Source organism: Gadus chalcogrammus, chromosome 11, assembly GCF_026213295.1.
Source record: "Gadus chalcogrammus isolate NIFS_2021 chromosome 11, NIFS_Gcha_1.0, whole genome shotgun sequence".
Lineage (NCBI taxonomy): Eukaryota > Metazoa > Chordata > Actinopteri > Gadiformes > Gadidae > Gadus > Gadus chalcogrammus.
In genome coordinates, this window is record NC_079422.1 from 11,816,726 (window position 1) to 11,843,671 (window position 26,946).

Here is a 26,946-nt window from a genome sequence, read left to right on the forward strand (position 1 = left end):
CTCTCTGTTTCTCTTTGCCCTGGATCCGCCTCACTGGCTTTCTTAACAAGAAAATGCAGACCGCTTTCTCTTCCTTTGTGTCAGAACAACATGCCCCTGCAGCTGGAGCTCTCCGGGTGAGTGAGTATCTGAGCTGGGTGGGTCGGTGGTTGAGTAGCTGAGCTGGGTTGGTGGGTAGGTGAGCTGAGCTGGGTGGGTGAGTATCTGAGTTGGATGAGTGAGTATCTGAGCTGGGTGGGTGAGTATCTGAGTTGGATGAGTGAGTATCTGAGCTGGGTGGGTGAGTATCTGATCCGGGTGGGTGGGTAGGTGAGTATTTGAGCTGGGTTGGTGAGTATCTGAGCTGGATGGGTGGGTGGGTAGGTGAGCTGAGCTGGGTGGGTGAGTATCTGATCCGGGTGGGTGGGTAGGTGAGCTGAGCTGGGTGGGGGAGTATCTGATCCGGGTGGGTGGGTAGGTGAGCTGAGCTGGGTGGGGGAGTATCTGATCCGGGTGGGTGGGTAGGTGAGCTGAGCTGAGCTGGGTGGGGGAGTATCTGATCCGGGTGGGTGGGTAGGTGAGCTGAGCTGGGTGGGTGAGTATCTGAGCTGGGTGGCCAGGTCGCTGACAGATGGAGGGCTGGGTTGAGGAGCCCCTGGTCTGCAGAGTCCCGTGTCTTCATGATGTGGCGACAGCTGGATGGATCCACCGCTCACAAGACCCACGGCTCAGTTACTGTATCATGAGACCTGTGTGTGTGTGTGTGTGTGTGTGTGTGTGTGTGTGTGTGTGTGTGTGTGTGTGTGTGTGTGTGTGTGTGTGTGTGTGTGTGTGTGTGTGTGTGTGTGTGTGTGTGTGTGTGTGTTAAACATGGTTGGTTATGGTTGAATTGAAGTGTGTTTGGAGCAGGAATGTGTCTGTGTGTTACTGTACACCAGTGGGCGCAGATGGGTTTCTGTGTGTGGCCTTCCCCTGAGCATAAACACATCTGCTGGGTACCAGCAGTGACACGTTGTGTCTGTCTGGTGGATGAAGTGGGTCAGTTAGATTACAGCATGAGGCTTGGAGTCAGACTCCAGAGGAACCTCCGCGTGGCCCTTCTGACTGATTCAAGCAGGCCGGTTGAACGCTTGATCTATCTCCACTACAGTTTGTTGTTGTCACTGTCGATGTCGTTGTACCTGGGGCCATAAGCTGTCGTCAGCCCATGAGATCCTCCAGTTATTTGTGTTTAGGTTTCACAATGAAGCGAAACCTAAATGTCTGGCAGCCATCGAATTCCGAAAATGGGCGCAGCTTCACGTTGTTCAAATGACTTCAGCCAATCAGAGTGACACTCGTCCTCTCTTTGCTCATGCCGTATCCATTTATGTTCATCTTTCAACGTCTTTGTTTCAGTGTAATTTAGACCATTTTGATAGCTCTCTTCTCGCCGGGTGACACCATTGTCTTTTTTATATCGCCAGGCTGCGGCACTCCTTGTTCATCATGAATGGAAACTCCCTCTCCCGAACACCGATTGGTTCTATCATACCTCCCCCTAGAGCTGGTTGGTCCTATAATACCTCCCGCTAGCTGATAGTCCTATCATAAATCCCCCTAGAGCCGATTGATCCAATCATACTAGTCCCTCGAGCTGATTGTTAAAACCCCGAGAGCTGATTGGTCCTGTAATTTAAACCTTTTTGGAAAAAAAGAATTTCAAAAGGATCTTTGGTACAGACAAATTGGCAGAGATCATCAGAATGTGAGCTCAGAGATGCGACTGGTCTCACCAGACTAAGCCGGACGTAGTGAGAGATTGACGTCATTCTTATATATTTTAACATTCATAGTTTCTTGGCAAGCGCAGCAGAACACAATCCAAAGCAGACCGCTCATGATGAATGTCCACGGTAGATAAACTCTGGTGTAAAATCTATTTTGTTGGGCTGCCTGTGTCTTGTACACACACACACACACACACACACACACACACACACACACACACACACACACACACACACACACACACACACACACACACACACACACACACACACACACACACACACACACTCCCACGCATCCATACAAACTTCTCCCTCACTAGGAACCTGTTTTAGCTGAGCTCGATTGCTGTGAGTGATTGATGACATGTCTCATTCAGCCTGGAGCGGCACTTCCTACACCCACACTTACTCCGAATACCGTTCTTCTGCTCCACTGCTGGAGGGCTCATAGTGTGTAGACAGAGCCAGTGGTGCTGTGGCTTCTGTTGGAGAAGAGACAACATGCAAGACTCTCTCCCTCGCTCCCTATCTCCCTTTCACTCTACCTTCTTCATGAGACGTCATTCAAGTACATGCACATGCACAAAATCCCAAACACACACACAGAAATGTACACATACAGACAAACATACAGATATACACACCCAAACCAAACCAGATCAACATGCATTAATTGCATGCAGCCATTGGGCCACTATTCCTGGAGCTCCAGCCCTGGGCCACTAGCCCTGGACTTCCTGCCCTTGACCTCTACCCCTGGCCACTAGCCTTTGGCCCCCTAGCCCTGGGCCACTTGTCCTTTGCCACCAGTTCTTGGCCGCTAGCCTTTGGCCACTTATTCTGGGCCACTTATTCTGGGCCACTTATTCTGGGCCACTTATTCTGGGCCACTTATTCTGGGCCATTAGCCTTTGGTCACTAGCCTTGTGTCACTAGCCCTGGACCACTAGCCCTGGACCACTGGCCCTGGACCACTAGCCCTGGACCACTAGCCCTGGACCACTGGCCCTGGACCACTGGCCCTGGGTCACTAGCCCTGGACCACTAGCCCTGGGCCACTGGCCCTGGACCACTGGCCCTGGACCACTGGCCCTGGGTCACTAGCCCTGGACCACTAGCCCTGGACCACTGGCCCTGGACCACTGGCCCTGGACCACTGGCCCTGGGTCACTAGCCCTGGACCACTAGCCCTGGGCCACTGGCCCTGGGTCACTAGCCCTGGGCTGCTAGCCCTGGGCTGCTAGCCCTGGGTCACTAGCCCTGGGTCACTAGCACTGGGCTGCTAGCCCTGGACCACTAGCCCTGTGCCACTGTCCCTCGGCAACTGGCCCTGGACCAATGGCCCTAGACCACTAGCCCTAGACCACTAGCCTTGTGCCACTCGCCCTTGGCAAGAGGGACAGCATTTGGCAGGAATGTGCAGCGAACGTGGCTTGGTTCTGAATGGAGGTGTTGTTGCTGTCTGCAGCGGTTCTCTGGGACAGCCCAGGAATGAGTGAAATCCCTTTTCCGCAGGGTGTCCCTCTCTGCGTGGTGGGGAGAGATGAGGAGTACACCAGTGGTCACGGCGGTTAGTGTGTGTGTGTGTGTGTGTGTGTGTGTGTGTGTGTGTGTGTGTGTGTGTGTGTGTGTGTGTGTGTGTGTGTGTGTGTGTGTGTGTGTGTGTGTGTGTGTGTGTGTGTGTGTGTGTGTAGTGGTGAAGCGGTGAAGCGGTGAAGCTGTGTTTCGGCATGGCGGTGGAGCACACTTAGACAGAGCTTCCACCTGTTGACGCTCCCTGGAGCTGTTGTGTGTGTGTGTGTGTGTGTGTGTGTGTGTGCCACTAGTATAGCAGCAGCAGCACCCTACAACCCAAATAAGCAAGGTTCACTTATGGTTTAACACACCAGCCGGCCCGGATCAGTGACTCTTCGGAGTCAATCCTTAAGCAGCTTCTGTACACGCGTGTGTGTGTGTGTGCTTAGACTCTCATCCGTTTATAAAGACAGCTTTATAGCCTTTCTGGTTCTGACAACCCAAGGGGAAGAAATGGCAGAACACTCTTAACGTTTGCGGTTTCTAGAATCTTTCCAACCTCAGCCGGCCTCGAAAGAAAAAAAAAAAAACTTGGTCCGACCGTGGATTCACCAGTAGCTTAACTTCTTTTAAACACTGAGATGTCTTTCTATTCTAACTGTATAGTTGCCCTCATGAATAAGTCAACGCATATTTGCTTAAGCCTTTCCTCCTCACTGTGGCTGACTTGAGGTGATAGCTTCATACCTGAAGCCAAATCTCATTCCGCTTGAGCGAGCAAATATAAGGCAGCCCGTTGTGCCAGGAAGGTGTGGTAGACGGCATTGCTGATCATTTGCATCATGCTGGTTCTGCAGTTTGGACCCCCACCTTTCCACCCACTCCGCTCCCATCCATCTACCCACTCACCCATCCCTCCACCCGCACATACACCCATCCAGCCATCACCTCCACCCACGCACCCAGCCACCTGCGGAAACCTGTTTTGGGTTATTTTTTTCTTCTCAAAGGCCACTTCCTCTTTCTATTTTTGAACACTCTTCTGTTTCCATACGCTTTGTCACTCTCTGCACACCATTCTACCACACGGCTGGTTCTCTGTCAGACGGCCCCACCGCAGCAGCGACGGTGTTGACGAGGGCCCCTCGGTGACCCAGACCGGCGGATTCTGGTTCTCTTTGGCCTACGGAGACCTGCAGGCTCGTCTGTGCGTCCCCCCCCTGGTTCTCGATTGACTGGTTTTATGACTAAACCGTGCTGTTGAGCCGTGGACGTTAAGTTAATAAAATGTGTTTTGAACGAATTGGAGGTCTTTTAACCCCTGTGGCTATATGTGCTCTCATGGGTTGATAAACAGCGTGTCACTGAGGGGTCTCCCTCTGTAGCGTGTGAGACTGTTAAAGCCGTGAGAAGGAGACGCTTGAATGTGGGCGTGAAGAAGCGGAGGGGGTTGATGGCGGTCTGCAGTCGGGCGAGTCACTGTCGTGACTGGTGTTCTCCTGTGTGATGCTAGTCACGGCGCCGTGAGACGCCTTATCAGATTTGGCATTCTTGATCTACTGTTTGGGAACGCTACTCTCCTGAGGTAGTGTTACCTGGCCGGTGGACACATTGTTCGAAAATATTTGAACTGCTGCATAATCTCTCATTTTTCAGTCTGGTTCCACAGAACATGGCAGACCCTCCTTGTGTACTTACCGCAGGTGTTTTCTATGGCATCTTGATACACATTGATAAGAAGTGTCGAAAAGTAATGTTTGTAAAAGCATTGAGGGCCTAGAACCTAGGAAGAATCAAGTAACCTGGGGTCTTTCTTCAACGTTTCCTCTCTCGGCTTAAAATAGAAGAGTTTAAGGATCTCACAAAATTAATAATATGGACAATTTTGGTTGCACACATTAGTAAAAGTTTTTGGTACAAGCCAGTCTTGAATGGATCCTATAATGGAGCCAAAACAAATGATTTTTAATGGGGAGGGGTTTATTGTGGACATTATACATCCAGGGCTATCTCCATAATGGCTTTCTACACTAAAAGCTTGGACCTGACTTGTGCTGACATGAATCCAGTTCCTTGTGATACGGAGACCCTTAGGGTAGAGAGGTAGAGAGGGGATGAGCAGCAAGAGGCAGGCGGGGGTGAGTCTGTCAGTGTTTCAGGATCATATGTCAGATCTGCCGATTAAAGATCGATCGCATTAACTAGAGAGTGCCGTGCAGGACTCCATTAGCTGGCTGCCTGACCGCTTAAACAATAACGATTAAATGTACGTGTGTGTGTGTGTGTGTGTGTGTGTGTGTGTGTGTGTGTGTGTGTGTGTGTGTGTGTGTGTGTGTGTGTGTGTGTGTGTGTGTGTGTGTGTGTGTGTGTGTGTGTGTGTGTGTGTGTGTGCGTCTGTGTGTGTGTGCGTCTGTGTGTGTGTGCAACGTGTGTATTTGCCATCTTTTTGTGTTTTTGCTGGTCCGTCTATCAGCAATGTGTGCTTTCTCTTTGTTCTGAGCACACCCAGTCATGGTCTTCCCTGAATAACAACTCGTCACCGATGGCTCAGAGCAATGCTAACATCAGCCTCCATCGCAGAAAACACTTTCACTTTTGCTAAACCACAGAACTTTTAATGTCCAATGCCGTGGTGGGTGGAATCCATTAATGAAAGAAATGGTGTTTCGGGGGTTTGGGGTGAAAACAAAGCCACGACATCATGTTGTTGTTTCAGCCTGTGTGCCCACAGGAAGCCTTTAGGCAAGGATGCTCTCTCTCTCACACACGCACATGCAAGGACCCACACGTGTGTTACGTTTGTGTTTGCCCTCCTCCCCCTCCCCCACACACAAACAGGGGTGAGATATTGAGTCACAGTGGTCTTTCTGAGCCGGCTCTTTTAAATAGCTCTCGTTTCTATCGTAACACCGCAGTCGTATGCACAGAGGGGGTCAGTTTACTGGAAGACCACATGTCTGAAATAAACAACGTCTCTGACCTCAGAACAGAGGGAGCCTCTCAAAATACTCTGGGACGGCCTGTTTTACTGCCAGCACCACTTTATGGCACAGAGGTCCAGAAATATGTCACTTATATGCTTTTCTCTAAATTTGCAGGCCACTCATTTAGTCTCCAAATTATAGTCTAAGATTGTCCGAAAACAACTCGGCTTTTCCTGGTACACTATGTTTGCTTTTAGGTGTTGCTTCTGTATTTATACGCGCAATGTGCCTCGCAGTCATCTCAATTAATTCAAGGAGCCAATAATATGGATAAAGATAGCATTCCTTGTTATCATTCATTATGCATCCTTCATACCACAGCGGTGTCAACACCCCAGGAACCCGGAGCTGGCTTCTGTTGGGCCTCTGAGAAGAAGCAGCCTTCTGAGGCTAGTGGTGCAACCCCTGCAGTCGAGCGAGGGCGAGAGCCAGCGTGCGCGTGTGCCTGTGTACCGGGGAGCGTGCGTGTGTGTGAGGGTGCAGTAAGGGGCAGCGCCAGCCTGGAAGCACCCGGGCGTTATCATGGTGTCTCCGTGTGGAGCAGCTTCTGTCAATCGGCAGACCCACAGAGGAAGGTTCTGTCCCGGGCCGTCCGGCCCAGAGCCGGGGAACAGAACAGAGGACAAGAGGACAAAAGGATGACGGATGGTGGACAGCATAGGAGGTGCCCGCTACAGACGCTCACAATGAGCACATTCACACTGAGACACAATACAACCCCCCCCCCCCACCGCCACCTCCACCCCCCCCATGTGTCACAGGCAAATCAGGCTAGCCCAGCTCCAGTGGTAGCCACACTGCTGTCTTGGCAAATACAGTTTATTTGCACAGTGTATACAGCATGTATTCATATGTGTGTGTATATATATATAAATATATATATATATATATATAGTTATCTTATACATTTGTCCCTATCCCTAGAAGCTGTGAGGTTTGGGTTATTCCTAAACATGGATCCTTGTGTTTGCGATTAAGATTCACAGTTTAACACACTGGATGTAAATTCTGTGAATACTGTCTCCAGCCCATGAATATTTCTGAATGGCTGAGCAGCTGTTAGGATCAAACAGGTTGAAGTGCTGCAGTCTTTGCCTCCTCTTCCTCCTCCTCCTCCTCCTCCTCCTCCTCCTCCTGCAGTAGGTAACACCGGGTCACCGCCCGGCTCTGACCCATGTTGAGGAGTGTTTCCCAATGTCGGATCAGCAGCTCCTCCGTATGTGTGTGTGTGTGTGTGTGTGTGTGTGTGTCTGTCTGTGAGTGTTTATTTTTTAGCGTGACTCACACTTCCTGTGCTCTGCCAGTGATCTCTTCTGGAAAGCATGGGCTTTTTCTTGCTCCATATCTCTCTGTCTCTGTCTCTGTCTCTCTCTGTCTCTGTGTCTATTTATCTTTAATCTATATATGAATATGTGGTGTGTGTATATATATATATATATATATATATATATATCTATATATATGGTGGAAAAGTGCTTCACGCAATCTCACAGAATGAACTACGTTCAAATAGTCCATCCAGCACTGCAGCGCTGACCTGGCTGCCCGTCTGGAGGGCTGTGCGCGAGTGTGTGTGTGTTTGTGTGTGCGTGTGGGTTCCTAATCCGGGGCCACAATAGGGGCTAACTGCGGCGCTAAGCGGGTGCTAATTAGCGTGTGTTTCCAGGGGAAGCCCCAAGTCTGACCCGTTTGTAACCCGATCAGCCGGCGCTCTGCTCCCTCCTCCCCGTGGGCCTGTCAGGGAAGCGGCAAAACCTTTATTGTTCGTGTTTGTCGTCACAAAAGAGCTGGTTGTCACTTTCCCTGGAATATCATGTACCTTTTATTGTCTCGGTCATCTGAGATTAAAAACAGTGGTAAAAAAGTGTGTGTGTTTGTGTGTATGTCCTAACGGTTGTGTGTGTGTGTGTGTTTATGTGTGTGTGTTTGTGTGTGTCTTAAGTTGTGTGTGTGTGTGTGTGTGTGTGTGTGTGTGTGTGTGTGTGTGTGTGTGTGTGTGTGTGTGTGTGTGTGTGTGTGTGTGTGTGTGTGTGTGTGTGTGTGTGTGTGTGTGTGTGTGTGTGTGTGCGTGTCTTATGGTCTGTGTGAGTGTGCGTGTGTGTGTCTTAAGGTCTGTGTGAGTGTGCGTGTCTGCGTGAGTGTGCGCGTGTGTTTGTCTTAAGGGCGGTGTGCGTGTGTGTCTTAAGGTGTGTGTCTCTGTTAAGCTGGATCTCAGGTCTCACCCCAGTTCTCCTTTTTACAACATTTAAATTCAGCGGGAAAATGTTTGCTCACTTTTTATTCCTTTCGGTCTCCATCACCCCCACCTCCCAGTAAGCACCAGACCTCCATCAGCGCCACACTCCCACTGAGCAACACACCCACTCAGACGAGCAGTATGCACCCAACTCTCTGCTCCTCTCTCCTGCTTGTCTCAATGCAAGCCCGGCCTCTCTGTGGGTAAGCCACAATTCTCTCAGGTAAACTCTCTTTCTCGGTTGCTCTCTCTATGTCTCTGTCTCTCTTTTCTCTGTCTCTGTCTCTCTGTCTCTCTGTCTCTGTCGCTGTCTCACTCAATCTGCATCTCTATCTTCAGTGTAGTTTCTCAATGCTGATCATTCCCGTGTGTTTCTCTGGTGTTTTCCATCTTGGCCATGTGTCTCAGCTTTCAAATAGTCACACAAGGAATGAATGGACGGGTTTCACTGAGTTTATTCATGTTGAGTTACTATGTGTTGCGTTATGTTGGCTATTTAAAACGCTGAATGGTTTTGTTATGGTAATTGACTATCACTGCTTTCTCTGACTCTTGAGTTATTTTTTATGGCTCCTCTTTTGCACCTCAATGAGTTTGCTGTTAGTAAGGAGGCGTGTTTAGTGTTTAGTGTTAAGTACATTGTTAGTTAAGAGACGTGTTTAGTGTTTTGAGATTAGTGTTAAGTACGCTGTTAGAAAGGAGGCGTATTCAGTGTTTAGTGTCAAGTACGCTGTTAGTTAGGAGATGTGTTTAGTGTTAAGTACATCGTTAGTTAAGAGACGTGTTTAGTGTTTTGTGATTAGTGTTAAGTACGCTGCGTATTCAGTGTTTAGTGTTAAGTACGCTGTTAGTTAGAAGTGTTTTGTGTGCCTACTAGTTAGACGATGTGTTTCATGTGCTTAGTTAAGGGGTGTGTTTAGTGTGGTGTTAGTTAAATGTGTTTAGTGTGCTAAATTAAGGATGTGCTTAGTCAGGACGTGTGTTTAGTTAGATTAGTAAAGATGTGTGTTTAGAGTGTTTAGTTCGGACATATGTTTCGCGTGCTTAGTCCGGATGTGTGTTTAGTATGCTGTGAGTTAGCATCTTTGTTTGAGCGTAAATACAACTGAAACAACATCAATTAAGTGAGGATACCAAGGGAACAGTCAGGTCTTTGTAAAAAAGAGCCCCAGTTATGTTGGTTGACCAGAGATGATTGACGTTTGCGGCCCAGTAAAAAGAAGTACATCCAAAAAAGGAAAATTGGCACCTGTAATAGCGTTCTGTTCAGCCTCATGAACAGAACGTTAATTAAGTTACCAAAAGTACCGATTTTATTTTCCGCCCCGTGTCACTACATTTAGCCCCGGCCTCCTCTGGCTGCCCACTGGGCCTCCTTGGCTTTGATTTGGAGGCTGTATTGACCTGCAGTGCAATGGCTAGTGTTTAATCAAAGTGATGCTTTGCTCACTGCCTGGGAGGGAGGGAGGGAGGGAGGGAGAGAGAGAGAGAGAGAGAGAGAGAGAGAGAGAGAGAGAGAGAGAGAGAGAGAGAGAGAGAGAGAGAGAGAGAGAGAGAGAGAGAGAGAGAGAGAGAGAGAGAGAGAGAGAGAGAGAGAGAGAGAGAGAGAGAGAGAGAGAGAGAGAGAGAGAGGTATTTGCATCTAAGCAAATTGGACGTTATTATTACACTTATACCAATGTGTGGTGAGGGAGATTTAAGAAAAAGTAATACATGACTGAAATCACTGTAATCGGTTGATCACAATGCAGCCAGACACACACACACACACTGTGCATTCTTCCTGTAAGTGTCAGAGTGATAAAGGGAGAGATGGTTGGTTCATGTGGTCATTCCCAAAACAAAGTCCTTCTCAGCAGCCGCTGCTTTCAGGGTAGGCGGTCTGAGGCTGTCTGGGGATCGGATGTTTTAATTCCAGCGTCGGCCGGTATGCGGTTCTGTCCTCTGTTAGTTTTTATTGTCTGCTGGGACCGAACAAAACCACATTCCCTAACTGCTTGTGCAGCGTCTGGCTAGCGTTAAGCCCAGTGTCTCCCCTTCACTTGGGCATGATGAACGCCGCGCCGCTGGTGTTTATCCCTGGATTATCTTCTATTTAGATCGGATATCCCAGAAGTACTTACAGCTTACAGTGCTTACAACGAGTTATACACTAATCAATAATCATTACCTGAATGATGTGCGGGTTCCTGTGACGCGGACCTTGCATCAGCCAGGAATCAGTATCAGCCCTGTTTCATCGGAGGTCCTGAATTGAGACGAGGTCAGGGGTCACGGCAGGTCGTCGCTGAACTCTGAGATCAGGGTTCCATTTCCTATACGATACCGCACGCGAGCGTCTCGACCCAGAGAGGATGCTGGGGGATAAATTTAGACCTCCAGCTCCCTCTCCATCTGCCGTTGTTCAGAGCAAGCTGGTAACCATGGGAACCGGCACCGGGAGGGCAGCCGTAAAAAAAAAGTAAGGAAAACACTTAAGCGGGTTTATCTCCTCTTGGGGCGTGAGGTAATTTAATGTTTAGCCCATATTCTGATCCATCATTACCAGCTGCAGCAGGCGGCCCGGTGTGGATGAGGAAACGGGGCTCCCAGACGTGGTCGGCGTGATCCCGTGTGGTTTGTAAATGAACTTTGATCCGTTCCCCCCCTCCCCCCTCCGCTGCACATCGCCCCTCGGTACAGAAGGGCGTAATGAGCAGAGGGATCAGGGGGATCCGTCCTTAAAGGAGAGGGTTAGTCCTTAAAAGGTACAATTACTGGATTTCATACTCAGGGATGACAGTGTGATAAGGTTCAAAGGGAATTCATGTGTGTGTGTGTGTGTGTGTTTTTGTGTGCGTGTTTTTGTGTGCAAGATATTCCTTGTGGAGGTTATCTCTTCGGTTTCTCCACTATTTTTTTTGCTGACGAATCCCTCATCACACGCATATACGCACACAAGTACACATGCATACACAAACACACTTACTAACAAATGCATAAACACACAAAAACAAACACCCATGCTTGCACACCCACCGTCTCTTTCCACTTGCCCTCTCTGTCTCTCTGCCTCTGTCTCACTGTCTCTCTCTCTGCCTCTGTCTCACTGTCTCTCTCTCTGTGTCTCTCTCTCTGTCTATCTCTCTGTCTCTGTGTCATGAATCAAAGCACTTTTCTGGAATGGAAAAAGTTGATTTAGATTGCCAAAGCACACCATTTTAATAAGATACAACATAGTAAACAAACTAATAATAACACATTCACATTTGACAATGGTCTATTAATCTAAAAATACAAAATAATATACGTTTGAGTGTGTGTACACTCAGATATATTTTCTATTAGTGAAAAAGTAAGGCTATTTTATTAGATCACTTGGTAATGGATTGGGTGGAGCTAATAAAACAATTTCCTCTGACTAGGCCACAGAATGCCTCGTCATTACCCAGCTACCTATAATGCTGCGTGTTTCCTAGCTGTTTCTTAACTGAATTTTTTAGCTCTGTTTTCTAACTGTGTGTTTCCTAACTGGTCTAGACAGCCATTAATAATACAGCTGCTGATCTCCTTCCACCTGGTTTAGAGCTGATAACCGCCTGGTTTAAAGTCCCTAATCCTCTGGTTTAAAGCTGCTAATCCTCTGGTTCAGAGCTACTAATCCTCTGGTTTAGAGCTGCTAATCCTCTGGTTTAGAGTCACTAATCCTCTGGTTCAGAGTAACTAATCCTCTGGTTTAGAGCTGCTAATCCTCTGGTTTAGAGCTACTAATCCTCTGGTTCAGAGTCACTAATCCTCTGGTTTAGAGCTGCTAATCCTCTGGTTCAGAGTCACTAATCCTCTGGTTTAGAGCTACTAATCCTCTGGTTCAGAGTCACTAATCCTCTGGTTCAGAGTCACTAATCCTCTGGTTTAGAGCTGCTAATCCTTTGGTTTAGAGATGCTAATCCTCTGGTTTAGAGCTGCTAATCCTCTGGGTTAGAGCTGCTAATCCTCTGGTTTAGAGCTGCTAATCCTCTGGGTTAGAGCTGCTAATCCTCTGGTTTAGAGCTCTTAGCCTCCAGGTTTAGAGTCACTAACGCCCTGGTTTAAAGCTGTTATCTGGCTGCTTTAGAGTAACCCACCACATTGTTCAGAGCTGCTTACCTTCTGGTTAAGAGCTGCCAACCACCTGGTTTAGAGCTGCTAATTTTCTGGTTTAGCATCAACAGCCAGGCTATAGCTGGCTCAGCTGTGCGGTTGCGCTGCACAAAACCAATGTTATTAACCTGCATGAAGGAGGCTCTGGGTTTTATTCCTCCAGTTTTCTCTCTCTCTCTCTCTCTCTCTCTCTCTCTCTCTCTCTCTCTCTCTCTCTCTCTCTCTCTCTCTCTCTCTCTCTCTCTCTCTCTCTCTCTCTCTCTCTCTCTCTCTCTCTCTCTCTCTCTCTCTCTCTCTCTCTCTCTCTCTCTCTCCTCCCCCTTTCACCTGTCTTACCTGTTCAATGGCTCCGCTGGCCTTTCAGTTTCTCTCTAAGCCCTTTTCTCCTCCTTCTCCGCCTCATCAAACGCACACAATTCTTCTTCTTACTTGTTCCATTCTTTTAGAACCGTCTCACTTTTCATTCTCACAATAAGGGGTACGCGGACCCACACCCCCACCACATACACTTAAAGTTTGTTTCCAACACACATACAACTAAAGTTAGTTTCCTCGCTCGGCTTCCATGTAGAGGAAACACTTGGTAGAACCGGGTTGAAAACAGAATTTAAGTTAAACAGTTTGAGGCCGCTGAAAGGCAGATAAAGAGTTTATAATGGTGGTGATTTGGTTTTGTTATTCTGGGTGAATTGCTGCTGTAATCAAAGCCAGATTCGGAAAAACACAAAGAAGATGTTGGTCCTGCAGCAGATGTTGAGGAACACGAAGACAGAGAGGCAGACCGGCTATAATGACAGCTGTTTGTGTATGTGTGTGTCCGGCCTTTGTTGTGCGCGCGTATATATGTGTGTGTGTGTGCGTGCAATCTGTGTGCACACGTAAGGTGTGTGTGTGTGTGTGTGTGTGTGTGTGTATACGAGTGTGTGTGGTTGTGTATATGTGAGTTAAGACATGGCAAGAGAGAAAAGTTGTGCTCATTATAAGCAAAAGCTGTCAGTTCTTCCTCACCGTCGACACCCAGACTTGTGCTGTTTACTGTAATCCTCTCCTCTCTCCCTTCCCTCCCCCTCCCCCTCTCCTCTCCACTCCCTTTACCTCCATCCCTCCCCCTCTCCTCTCTCCCTTCCCTCCCCCTCCCCCTCCCCCTCTCCTCTCTCCCTTCCCTCCCCCTCCCCCTCTCCTCTCCACTCCCTTTACCTCCATCCCTCCCCCTCTCCTCTCTTTTCTCACCCCTCCGTGTTTCTCCACCTCTCCTGTCTCACCTCCCTCTCTCTGTTTTATTATGGGATGTAGAAAATGTTCCAAGCGCCTAGGTCATCTATAGGTCATCTAGGAGCTAGCAAGAGTAAGACGTCTGCCAATAGGACGCCTAGAGGTGAGATATAGGCCGTGGGAATCAAACGTTGAACGCAGCAGCCACGACACTGTTTTTCCCCGACATCACTTCCATTAAAACCTGTTTTATTTTCCACTGCAACTGGTTGGGGTTTCCATTCTGTATTGTGTGTGTTTCTCACCATGCCGGCCTCCCGGTGATTCCCTCTGAAACCGTGGATGACTGGGTGTCAGCAGACGCTGGAGAGCAGAACTCTCTGCAGATAACCGATGTTCTCTCTGACACCGCCCACCTCACAGCCAAACCATTCAGATTGATCGTGGGTTACCAGAATTTGATTTAACTGGCCCTCTCAGGAGCGTGAACTTTTTGGTCCTAAGTCCTAAAAGGCTTAAGTCAATATCTTACAGACGGAGATCCCATGGAATCCCCTTCCAGAAGTCTCTTCCATGAGAGCAAAAACTCCCCCTGTCCTTCCTGTTGGTGTGTGGGTGACGTTGTCACAGCGTGTCTGTGTGTTTATTACAGGAGGAGCTCCTCAGAAGCCGCTAGTACGATAGACTTTGAGGACAACTGTCCCACAGAAACACTGCGCCCTAGTGGCTGACTGTATAGAGCATTAGCTGGAGCCCAGTTACGTTCACATCGTCTCATCCACTTCAAAGCATCACCAGCCATCCATTTAGCTCAGTTTAGCTAAAGTGCCAGACGGGTTGAACATTCACTAACTTCCCAAAATGAGTTGTCATGCTCAACGCTGTGGTCCTCCACATTTAATTCATCTCCTCTGGATGCTGCTTCGACCGCCCCTAGCAATGGATCAGGCCATGGCTCAGATGGACACACATTACTTCACCTCCATGACTGTTACAGGTTCTGAAAGGGCGCTCAATGCCCTGCGTGTTTCGAGCGTGTTGCTCGTCTGGGTTCATGCGTGTGTATTTGCATCCGTGTGAACATGATGCACACGGATAATATTGCTGTTGTTAACATTTAACAATCAGATCACATTGACATTGGCATCCAGACCTTACCACACGATCCCGGAGCAGACATCGTGTTTGTTCTGAGTGCAGCATGAGGCTGGGCCAGGATTGTCTTGTTCTTCTGCACTGCTCGGTGCTTGACAGGAGGGTCTGGTGTACAGATGAGTTCAGGACAGATGAGAGCAATAACACGCAGCTGATGCTATTACCTCGCAAATGTTCTCATTACAGCAGTCTCCTCTCTCAGCGTTATGCCAGCAGATCTAACCCTGTTTGTCACTGTATGATATGTGAGGGCCGATCTTGTGTGTGGAGTCTCATGATAGGAAACTAATGACTTTGGCCTTTCTCTAGTATCAGCACACAACTATTCTCCAGAAAAGGTTAGACGTGCTGTTTGTTCGCACTTAATGGTTCAGAGTCTGTGAGTTTAAGTGATGGATTCACTACTGTCATGACAGCTTGTAAGAACAGAAACGAAAAAATAAAAGCAATGGCATTTCTCTACTGCGGCATAGTACTGCAATATACCTGCAATATGCTGGATTTTGTTCATTCTGTGGTGAATATGAATATGGTGCGGACTATGGAGTGTGTGTGTGTTGTTATTGTTGCAGTGTCTTCATGTCTCATCACCACTGTCTTTTGTTCCCACTCTTTCTTTAGATGCAGCCGGAAGCTGACTGTCTAGCCAGGTTTTGGAGCTAACTTGGAGACAGTTGGTTCCCGGGGAGCTAACATGTCTCCCACTGGACAGCAGCCGAGGCGCTCAATGAAGGGAGACGACCCATGTTTACATTCAGACCTTCACCTCCAGGGCACCCTCTTATAATGCCTTACTTGGCGTTCTCAAATAACCGTTGGCCCCTACCAAAAAGCGCCTGTTACATGATTAATGAGTCCGCCTGCAGATGTCGTATTCCTGACCCGTGTACTGCCAGGGCTAGCTCCATGAGGCCGCCCCTCCTCCAGACTCCTTGAGGCCTCCTCCCGCCTCTATGGAGGCCGGCTCCAGCCGCCCGGCCGGCGGGGAGCGCCCCGGAAGGCCGGAGCAGCACTCCGTGTCTGCCGAGCCCCCGCCCGGGCCCCGCCCCCCCCGGCCGCCCCTGCAGCCCGCCGGCCCCGGAGCCCGGGCCCCGGGACGGCTGCAGAGCCGCCCGCCGCAGCGGAGCACCCTGATGCTCCGGCTGCAGCAGCAGCAGGCCATCGCGTGGCAGCACTCGGACGCCGCCGGCCCCTCGGGGGGGAGCTTCCTCTCCGCGCCGGGGGGTTCCTCCACGGTGACCCTGGCCTCGGCCTCGGCCTCCGTCCCCTCCGCCTCTTCCACCAGAGGGGAGCGAGCCCAGGGCGCGGCACCCCAGCCGAGCCAGGACGCCCCAGAGAGCGGGGGTCCGTCCAAACGCGGGGAGAAGAAACCCCAGAAGCCCGGCAAGTACGTGTGCACGTACTGCGGCCGGCCGTGCGCCAAGCCCAGCGTCCTGCAGAAGCACATCCGCTCGCACACAGGCGAGAGGCCCTACCCCTGCATCCCCTGCGGCTTCTCCTTCAAGACCAAGAGCAACCTCTACAAGCACCGCAAGTCCCACGCCCACCGCATCAAAGCGGGCCTCGCGTCCATCCGGGACGAGCCCAGTTCAAGTGGCCCGGAGGGGGGCGGGCCCGGGGAAGACCCCGAGGAACCCACCGAGGGGGAGAGTACGGAGTCCGAGGAGGAAACCGGCCAGCACAAACACTCCTCCTCTAAAGACACGACAGCCCAGCAGAAGAGCGCCACGAAGGAGACGCCGGAAGGTCCGGACGAAGCCAAGAGGCTGGAGGACTCTCAAGTGGTCAAGCAGCGGCTGGCGATGAGGCTGAGCGAGAGGAAGCGCGGCCCGAAGGCCTCGTCGGGCGACCGTCCTTCCTCCCTCTCCACGTCCTCTTCGTCGTCGCTGGGCCCGGGCAGCAAGGGCAGCACGGAGTCGGGCTACTTCTCGGGGTCGGGCAGCACTGAGATGTCCCAGGTCAGCCCTCCCAGCGCCAGTGCCAAAAGCTACGCAGAGATTATCCTGGGCAAGTACGGGAGGATGGGAGGGCAGCAGCGCCACGCCCATCAGCCGCACCCCCACTCCTCCTCCTCGGGGCTCGACGACAAGGGCCTGTCCTACGGCGTCCCCAAGACCCAGGTGATCGAGCACATCACCAAGCTCATCACCATCAACGAGGCGGTGGTGGACACCAGCGAGATCGACAGCGTGAAGCCCAGACGCTCCTCTCTGTCCAGGAAGAGCAGCATGGAGTACCCCAAGTTCTGCTCCGCCAAAGACCCCCACAGCTTCGACCCCGGCAAAGAGGAGGTCCCCGGCCCCAGCTACATGGGTCGCCTCCAGGGGCCAGAGCAGGACCCGTCCTCCGTCCCCCTGCTCAGGAGCCACTCCATGCCCCTGTCCGCCTGCCAGGGAGAGCCCTCCTCTGGCAGCGCCGCCGCCCCCCCGGGGGGCTTCCGTCTCTGCCACTCCTTCGACGAGCAGCAGGCGCTGGTCACGGAGATGCGGGTCGGCCACGCCCAACGGATGCTGAGGCGGCAGCCGGCCGTAGAGTTTCCCCTGGGAGCCGAGGCCCTCACAGAGGGGGTCGGTCCTACCTCCTCACCCAGAGGGATCGACCCAACCAGGCAGCGGCAGCAGCAGCAGCAGCAGCAGCAGCAGCAGCAGCAGCAGCAGCAGCAGCAGCAGCAGCAGCAGCAGCAGCAGCAGCATCAGGGCCCTACAGAGTTTGAGTGTGATGCCTGCGGGGCCCGGTGTAAGAAGAGGGAGAGCTACGAGGCCCACAGGGGCGTGTGTCCGTCGAAACAAACCGTGGGGACGGGGGGCGGGGCGGCGTGCGGAACGCGCAGGGAGGACCGCCCACAAATAATGCACTACAAGTTCCGAGCGCTGGCCATGGCGGTGAGGAAGAGGAGGAAAGAGGAAAGCTTGGAGGAGGACCCTCCGAGCCCCGGGCCGACGGCCACCCCCGGCACTTCCAGCGCCTACACTCCAGTGCCAAGCAGACCGGAGCGCACACACGCCACCTCAGGTGGGCTACCTTCTACTTCCTGTGGGAGGGCCTAATGGCTCGAACCGCCCCCTCTAATCAACTTAAACTAAATTATGGGAAATATATCTGTATATCTCCTCCTTCTTTTAAATGAATTATTGAATGCTGAGAATAGATGTCTCAACGCAGTTGGCTGACATTATATGTATGAGGAATAAGGAGAAATGTCCCGGCCTAAATGTACTAGGCCTGTCCCTAGAGCTCTTTAATTTTTCTGAAATCAATGCAAGTGGCTTTGGATAAGAATGCCTGCTAAATTATTAAATAGCAGTAAATAGTCAAATCTCACAATCGGCAGTGTAAAACGCTCATCAAGTGTGTTATTGTATTTCTCAGGTGTTCCTTCCCAGTCTGAGCCAAACCAGCAGCAGCAACAGGACAGAAAGGGCGTGTCCGTGATCCAACACACCAGCTCTTTTGAGAAGCAGGAGAGCATCTGCATGGGGGGTCAGGAGCCGGACCACAGGCAGGGTCAGCCGGAGCAGCAGCCGGAGCCAAAACCATCGCCCTCCTCACCGCGACTTATCCGCCAACCAAACATCCAAGTGCCAGAGATCCTCGTCACTGTGGAGCCGGATGCTGACATGCCATCTGTCTCCCCACCAGGGACGGTGGCCTCTTCCAAGGTACATTACTACCCACAGACCGGGGCTACATTACGACCTACAGTAGCCTTCAGGGCTATTAGAGGTCTGTATGTACGACTACCTGCAGACTGTAGCTACATTAGTTCTTCAAGGGATTAAAGATGTAATCTTTAATAAAGGTCTGTATGTACGTTACTACCTACAGTAGCCTTCTGGGCTACTGTAGGTCTGTAGGGACAATACTACCTTCAAACTGGAGGTACATAACTTCCTAACGACCTACATTATACATTATAGAGATATATCTCAATTGAAGAGGTTGTTTATTGTTTATGGTTATCTCCTTTGCACACTTATATTTTCGATTTGTGGTAATTATTGAATACATTTTTATAAAAAAAAGTAATTGAAAACAATTAAATACAAATTCAATAATATTTGTATCTATATATATATGTATACAAGCTAATCTTACCTGCTATTCTATCCCTACGGAAACTTTACTTGGCTATTCACAATCCTCAAATATTTAATATTAGATGCCAAATTCCTGTGAATGAGCTCTCCATGTGTCTCTCCCCCCCAGGAGGCCGAGAGGGTGGAGGAGTTCCAGTGGCCGCCGCGTAGCCAGTCGCTCTCCCAGCTCCCTGCAGAGAAACTGCCACCAAAGAAGAAGAGGCTGCGTCTGACGGAGATGACCCAGTCGTCCGGAGAGTCCAGCTTCGAGTCGCCGTCCCTCCCCCGCAGCCCCAGTCAGGAGAGCAACGTCTCCCACGCTTCCAGCCTCTCCGCCCCCTGTGACGACCCGGGGAGGCCAGAGACCACCCTCTGGGTCTCCGGCAGCCAGGGGTCCCAGATGCTGACGGTGCCTTTCGCCCCCCACCAGTACCAACAGGCCACCAGAGAGATGAGGCGCTCGGCCTCCGAGCAGACCCCCGCTAGCACCGCCGGCTCGGACCCCGCCCCGGAGTCCAGGAGCAAGTCCTTTGACCTCGGGTCTCTGACCCCTCAGCAGTCCACATCGGCCTGGAGGGAACGCCGGAAGTGCCTCCTGGTGAAGCATGCGGCCTTAGGGGAGCCGGAGCAGGAGGAGGGCAGCGCCGCGGCTCAGTCACCCAGATCAGAGAGCCCCAAACCGGGGCCTTCGCACTCCAGCTATCCCCCTGTTTACTCCCCGGAGGTGGGCCCTATGCTCTGCGTTGAATCCATAGGGAAGGCCTTGCAGCTATTTCACCCACAGACCCTCACGCACACTGCCTTCCCGTCACAGGACCCGTTCCCGTCGGGATCGCACGCCTGGCCGGTCCCTGAACCAGCAGCGATCCACGACGTCTCCGCCTCCCAGATCATTCCCAGGGCTTTTTTACATTCCCACACGGCACCGCCTCCGATCCGGATCCACCCGGCCCAGATCCACATGGCCGAGCGCTTGGGCATTCCTCTGCATCAGTTCCCTGAGCTGCTTCCTCTGCACTTTTCTACCAGGCCCGGGACGGGCCAGGCGCTGTACCTGCCTGTACCGCCGCTGCTCACCATACACACACCCGGGGCTTCTTCAAGAGGACCCTCCATCTCCCTGTCTCCCTCTCCTCCCCGTCCTCCCTATGCTCCTCTGGTCCCGCTCTCCTCCCACCGCTCCCGGCCGGTCATCATCACCTGTCTGGCTCAGCTCACGCCGTCCGTGTCCCTGGTGGTTCCCGTCCGCCTCCAGACCGGCATGCCCAGCTACGTCAGCGCCAAGTACACCACCCTCTCCCAGATCCTGGCCTCGGCCCGGCCGCAGCAGCCTATCTGCTGCAGCGCCATGGTCATCATGGGTCGGCTGGGGCAGGACAAGCTGCAGAGGTCCTACCTGAAGGTCCCCAGCCCGGACCTAGAGAGCCTCCTGCCCCTGTCCCTGCCCGGGGACCTGGCCTCGGGGTCCAGAGCGGGGGACAGCTACTGCCCCCTGGGGGCCGGAGGGAGCAAACGCATGCTCTCCCCTGCAGCCAGTCTGGAGCTCAGTACGGAGGCCCAGAGGCACCAGAAAAGGGTGAAAGAGGAAGAGGAGGTAAAGGAGAAGAAGGGGGTGGAGGGAGCGGTGGAGGATACAGGGGCTCATGAAGAGAAACACAGTAAAGCCAGCAGCAGTAAGGTGGAGGACGTCAAGGAGCCGGCCAGGACGGAGAGGGTGAGTGTAAAGGTGGAGAGGGGGGAGCAGCAGATCCCCAGGTCTCACAGCCAGGAGGGATGGCCCCCAAGAGAAGAAAGGCCCCTAAAAGAGAAAGGCACAGCTGCTAGGCAGGGCCAGAGCGTCAGGTCTCCAGCAAGACCGGGCGACACCCCTTCGCACCCCAACCTCAGCACCAGCACAGCGGTCAACTGGTGCTACCTGAACTACACCAAGCCCAGCCCCAGCTCCCACAGGGAGGCCGGGACGTCCGTCTACTCCTCCTGGAGCGTCAGCGACCACAACCCCAACCTGCCGGGCCTCAGCACCAAGGTGGCCTTGTCCCTGCTGTGTTCCAAACAGAAGCACAGCTCCGCTACCTACACCATGGCCACAGCCTCCAAGCCCGTTCAGTCCGTACTACCGTCCTCCAGTAACCAGACTCCACGTGTCACAGAGGTAAATATAACAGCAGGTCGTACGAACATATACGTCCGCTTTCAGCTTCCATTCACCATCACAGCAGACTGTGCAGTTGTTAAGTGATAACCCTTTGGTAACAATCAGAGTCTTCACTTCAATGTAGGGTGAACTGTCCTGTGTGTCGGTACTGCAGGAGTTTGACCTGTCCTCTGTGTGTCTGTACTGCAGGAGGTTGAACTGTCCTGTGTGTCTGTACTGCAGGAGGGTGAACTGTCCTGTGTGTCTGTACTGCAGGAGGGTGACCTGTCCTGTGTGTCTATACTGCAGGAGGGTGACCTGTCCTGTGTGTCTGTACTGCAGGAGGGTGAACTGTCCTGTGTGTCTGTACTGCAGGAGGGTGACCTGTCCTCTGTGTCTGTACTGCAGGAGGGTGACCTGTCCTCTGTGTCTGTATTGAGTGTAGGTTCATGCTGCCCCACCCAGAGCCCTACCGAAGCCTGAGAAAGAGGAGAAGAGGGAGAAGAGGGAGAAGGAGGAGAGGAGGGAGAGGAAGGAGGAGAAAAGGGAAAAGAAGAAGGGAAGGAGAGAAGAGGAAGGAGCTACCTCCTCCAAACGGAGCGAGTCCCCTCGGGTCCGGATCTGCGAAGGCGGGTAAGAAAAAAAGACGATGCTTTCCAAGCTCATGTTAATCCTCTCGTTTTATTTAGAAGATGGTGGCTTAGGTTGATTGGAATAACTATTGTGTTCATTACTAACTGGTCGCCAGAGCAATGACAGACTAGAGCAGAAATATAATAAACCTGTGGGAGACGGCAGAGCAGAACGCAGGAGAAATTAACAGATGGGAAGCAGCGAAGCCCTCAGGGACTTCATTTGTACCTGCTTCCAAGTCGCTCCTCACTGCTGCAAAGTGTGTTCTTCTGTTGAAGTGTGAATTAAACAAGTTTGTGTGTGTGTTTGCTTGTTGGCATATGTGTGCTTTCCATCAATTCTGCGTCTGTTGGTGACTATAATTCATAATTCCATGTATCTCAGACCGTTGTGTTTATTAGAAGGAGAGAGTGTGTCCCTGGCAGCAGTTTGTGTCAGGTGTGTTCAGTGTGAAGTGCTAGGGAGAGGGGAGGTAACGAGGATGACATAAGGTAGACCGGCTGACAGGAATTATCAACACGCTTTCTCCTAATGATGGCCTGAACGATAACATTTATGTAATGTCTTAGGAAACCTGAGTTAACTGTTGATAAAGCATGACTTGACAGTAGATACAGTCTTAATTAACAGTAGATACAGCATGAATTAACACTAGATACAGTGTGAATAAACAGTAGATACTGCATGAATTAACTGTATATACGGAATGAATTAACAGTAGATGCTGCCTGAATTAACAGTAAATACAGCATGAATTAACACTAGATACAGCATGAATCAAAAGTAGTTACAGCATGAATCAACAGAAAATACAGCATGAATTAGCAGTAGATACTGCATGAATTAAAAGTAGATGCAGCATTAATTAACAGTAGATACTGCATAAACTAACAGTAGATACTGCATAAACTAACAGTATATACTGCATGAATTAACACTAGATACAGCATGAATTAACAGTAGATAATGCATTAATCAACAGTAGATACAGCATGAATTAACAGTAGATACTTCATCTATCAACATTAGATACAGCATGAATTAACACTAGATACGGCATGAATTAACAGGAGATACTGCATGCTGTCTATCACTGGCAGCATCACAAACAGCTTCGACATCAACAGGAAGAGCTTTGCATAAACAGCCCACAGCTTTCTCTCCTCTCACTCATGTCTGTGTCCCTTGTACTGTCTCCCTCCATCTGTCTAGTTTCCCCTTATTCTTCCCCTTTCTCTCTCTCTCTCTCTCTCTCCCAATCTCTCCCTCCCTCTCCCCTTGAACGTCACGTACATCTCCCTCACTTTATCCCTTTCTATTACAGCAGCCATCCGGGTGTTTTGTACCCCGTGTGCCTCCCAGTGCCCACGCTTATTATCTCTATATGACTTTTTGACAAAGTGTAACCTTACCGCACGCACAGCGTTGGACGACGCGGTGGTGAAACTTCTCTCCGTCATTTGCATCAGAGACAGGTTTTCTTGTGTTCATGTTTTGGTGTGAGTCATTGTGAGCATTCATACCGATCCAATTACAGGGAGCCCATTTAGGTAGGGGCGGGCGTGGGAGCCCTCAGAGGTGTGGTAGCGGTGCTCAGATGAGGATGGCAGCTTTCCCTTCGTTAGGAGTCGTCTGGGGAACCAGAGAACGGCGGCTCGCTCCTGTTTTGGATGCACTTGGGGCTGGTAGAATAGTACAGCGAATCCCTTCTTAGACGCAGAAAAGTCTCACTACGAGACTTTGAAAATGCATTAATTTGAGCTGTCTTGAGCTATGTGTATGTGTGTGTGTGTGTGTGTGTGCGTGTGTGGGGGGGTGGGGTTGTGTAGCAGATTGCTCTACCTCTTTGGGATTCTGATGAAATCTTTGTTTACAGGATTGACAGAGAGCCCAAAATACTGCTGAAGTGGTGTTCTCTAAAGTTATTCCTGATGCGTCCTCCACTTGTGTGTTTCGGACCGGTGTAGATTGGGATACTGATGCGTCCCTATTCAAAGTCCAGCAAGACCAGATTTGGCTCAAATCCGTAGAGCTTGAGTCGGGCATTAATCTAGATCTGGACTGCTGACAGGGCTGCCTCGGTCTGCCTGTTGTGCAACAGCTCTCCCGGGTTTCAGATCACAGCCATCATGTCAGAAAGGCTCCCCTCCCTTTCACCGATAGAACACACTTTTCATGTCAGGACAGTTTGTAAACTATGTTCAGTAACGTCTCAGGAGTGTATCAGAATGTTCCCCTGTATATGCTGATCCATCACACCGGGGTTGCCTGCGTAGCACTGCTAGTTTGTTCTGGAAGCTAAGCAGGGCTGGTCTTTGTCCTTGGGTGCGAGACCAGATCACTAAACATCTCATGGTGGGAGCTGGAGTACCCCCCCCCCCCCCTGGATCTGGCCCTGGTGTCTACCCCAGGTGTCCTTGACAAACTTCAAACCTGGCTGCTGTACCAACAAGGCTCCCCAGTCCCAGTTGGTTGCTTTTTAAGTTCAAATTTTTTTCATGTCTTTTTAATTATTTCCCCTTATCTTATCTTAATTGGATGGTTTCAGTGAGTCACTCTTCCAGTGTGCGTTATGGCAGCGGTGCATCAGTCACGTAGACATAATCATTCACCCCGGAAACCTAGGAAAGCCCTTTATAAATACAACCCATTATTACCCTTGACCTGTGTGTGTGTGTGTGTGTGTGTGTGTGTGTGTGTGTGTGTGTGTGTGTGTGTGAAGCATGTGCAGACGCTCTGCATCACCGTGCTCTCGGACGTGTTTGTGTTCTCTGGGAGCGCTGCAACACGGTGGAGCGGAGGAGTTCAGCGGAATGTTTTATGTGCGAATTGAGGCTTCCGTGGAGCTTGAGATGCGTGTGAGTATTTTTAGCTGAGACAAGGACTACGTGTCAGGCAACAGTAGCCCACTCCGGAATGAATGGGACACAATGTCATCCTGAAGGCTGCTCCACAGTTTGCTCCCTGCTTCCCCCGGCCCTCGTTATACAATGGCATCTGTCTGTGTTATAGCGGCGACGTTGTCCTCGCCCCTGTGTTCATTCACATCTTGGATAGATGCGATTCACGACGGAAATCCAAGACAGAGACGGCAGATGGCTGATTCCCAGGGGAGCACGGAGGTTCATCCTGATGTAGAAGCTTCCCTCCGGTTCCTATGTGTTTCCCTCGGTACACAGTGTGTGTGTGTGTGTGTGTGTGTTTGTGAGCAGCGTCTTTAGAGAACGGAGGCTGAATGCGTTGACAGGTTTTTATATGCAGCGCCTATTCTGGGCTGTGGCGTCGGGGCCAGGCCTGCCGTCCCGCTCTGTGGCCACTGGTGCTGTCGTTGGCAGGCCCTCCCTGCAGAGAGCCAGGGTGTCCTGAGGAGAGGCCAGAGGTCCCTATGGAGCTGGGGCTTTCAGTGGGGCTTCCCCACACTGGGCGTCCATAAAGGGCTGTTTGTGTGTCTGGAGGCCCGGTCCCCTGAATGTATTCACGTCCAGCTCCTCTGCTCGCACCCACCCACACTCGGGGAGCTTTCAGCAGGCCGGGTTAAAAATAACGTTTTGTTTGTGTCACGATGAAGGATCTGTAGATATAACGGGTCTCTCTCTCTCTCTCTCTCTCTTTCTCTCTCTCTTTCTCTTTCTCTTTCTCTTTCTCTTTCTCTCTCTCTCCCTCCCTCTCCCACTCTCGCTGATCAGGTATAAATCTAATGAAGAGTATGTGTATGTGCGGGGTCGTGGCAGGGGCAAGTATGTGTGCGGAGAGTGTGGAATCCGCTGCAAGAAGCCCAGCATGCTGAGGAAACACATCCGTACACACACAGATGTCCGGCCATACATCTGCAAATACTGCAATTTTGCCTTCAAAACCAAAGGTAAGGGCACCTGGGTATTATAACGGGCTGTTTTCAACATATACATATACGGTATGTGCGCCTATGTTGCTAACAGCATGCAACCTCGACTGACATGCTAGAGGAGACATTACCTAATGATGCAGAGAATTGGCTTTTGACCGAGGGAACTGTATCAGTAGCACAACTCAACTCTTACTGACTTCACACAAAGAATCCAACATGAAACCAAGGGCAACTTAAAGAGAATGCTCATCAGTAATACACACAGATACAGCCTCTCTTCATACCGAACGACCGAACAGACTTCTCCCGCTCTACTCAATGTGACTGCGTGTGTCTCCTAGTTGGCACGCTGACGTGAAGAATGTTTACAGTAAAACACACACGTGAGCAGTCTAGCAGTCTCACTGAAGCATGTTCCAGGCCCGACTCCCTTCTGCCTCACGTCCTCATTTGTTCTCTGGTCTCCGTCCATTAGGGAACCTTACCAAACACATGAAGTCCAAGGCTCACGGGAAGAAGTGCCAAGCCATGGGTGTGTCTGAGTCCTCGCTGGACGACCCAGAGAGTGAAGAAGCAGGTGAGCTGAACTGAAGCGTTGCCCACGGGCCGACTCGCCCTCCCTCAGAGGAGAAGCTCGGGAGCAGCTGAATCAACTCGCTGCATCGGAAGAGCTTTAGCAGCTAGACGGTGACGGCTTACACAACCGCCCCCTCATGTTCTATTCTCCTCCATTTGGCCTTGCAAAGAACAGGACCAAAAAGTATGAATGAATTAAAGACAGCAGAGGTCCGCTGGGTCCTGGCGCAGCTCTGGCAGCTGAAGCTACAGCCTCACAAGGACAGACCTTTTTACCCATCATGCAGCACGTGGACGCAGCCCCGAACTCCCGACCTCCTCCCGACCACCCCTGGTCTCACCTCCCTACCCTCCTGTCTAACCACCCTCCGTTCTCATCTCACCCCCCCTCTGTCTCATCTCTCCTCCCTCCTGTCTCACCTACCTCCTGTCTAACCTCCCACCCTCGCATATCGACCTTCCCTCCCTCCCTGCCGTCTCGCCTCCCCCCCGTCTCACCTCCCTCCTGTCTCCCCTTTCCTTCCTCCCGTCTCACCTCCCTCCTGTCTCACCCTTCCTTCCTCCCGTCTCACCTCCCCATCTTTCTTTCATGCACGAGTCATGTCATTGACGACAAGGACCCGCTCGTATTCAGACTGCTCATTCACCAAACTGGAATGGAGAAGATTATCAATAGGCACGACTCTTTTCAATAATGTGTCACTGGAA

At 51.1% G+C, this 26,946-nt stretch overlaps 1 protein-coding gene across 2 annotated transcripts in view; it reads left to right on the forward strand.

Moving 5' to 3' along the window:
• The window catches only part of LOC130392196 (transcription factor HIVEP3), a 41,879-nt gene that overhangs the window by 10,533 nt on the left and 4,400 nt on the right, over window positions 1–26,946 (forward strand). The window contains exons 2-8 of one of the 2 annotated variants that reach the window (XM_056602652.1): window positions 6,572–6,914; window positions 15,594–17,984; window positions 18,342–18,631; window positions 19,179–21,200; window positions 21,628–21,815; window positions 25,502–25,677; window positions 26,138–26,239. In XM_056602652.1, the coding sequence (XP_056458627.1) occupies window positions 15,926–17,984; window positions 18,342–18,631; window positions 19,179–21,200; window positions 21,628–21,815; window positions 25,502–25,677; window positions 26,138–26,239 (4,837 nt within the window). In that variant the 5' untranslated portion in view covers window positions 6,572–6,914; window positions 15,594–15,925. The remainder of the gene's footprint in view (window positions 1–6,571; window positions 6,915–15,593; window positions 17,985–18,341; window positions 18,632–19,178; window positions 21,201–21,627; window positions 21,816–25,501; window positions 25,678–26,137; window positions 26,240–26,946) is intronic. The other variant, XM_056602651.1, reaches the window with a different exon arrangement.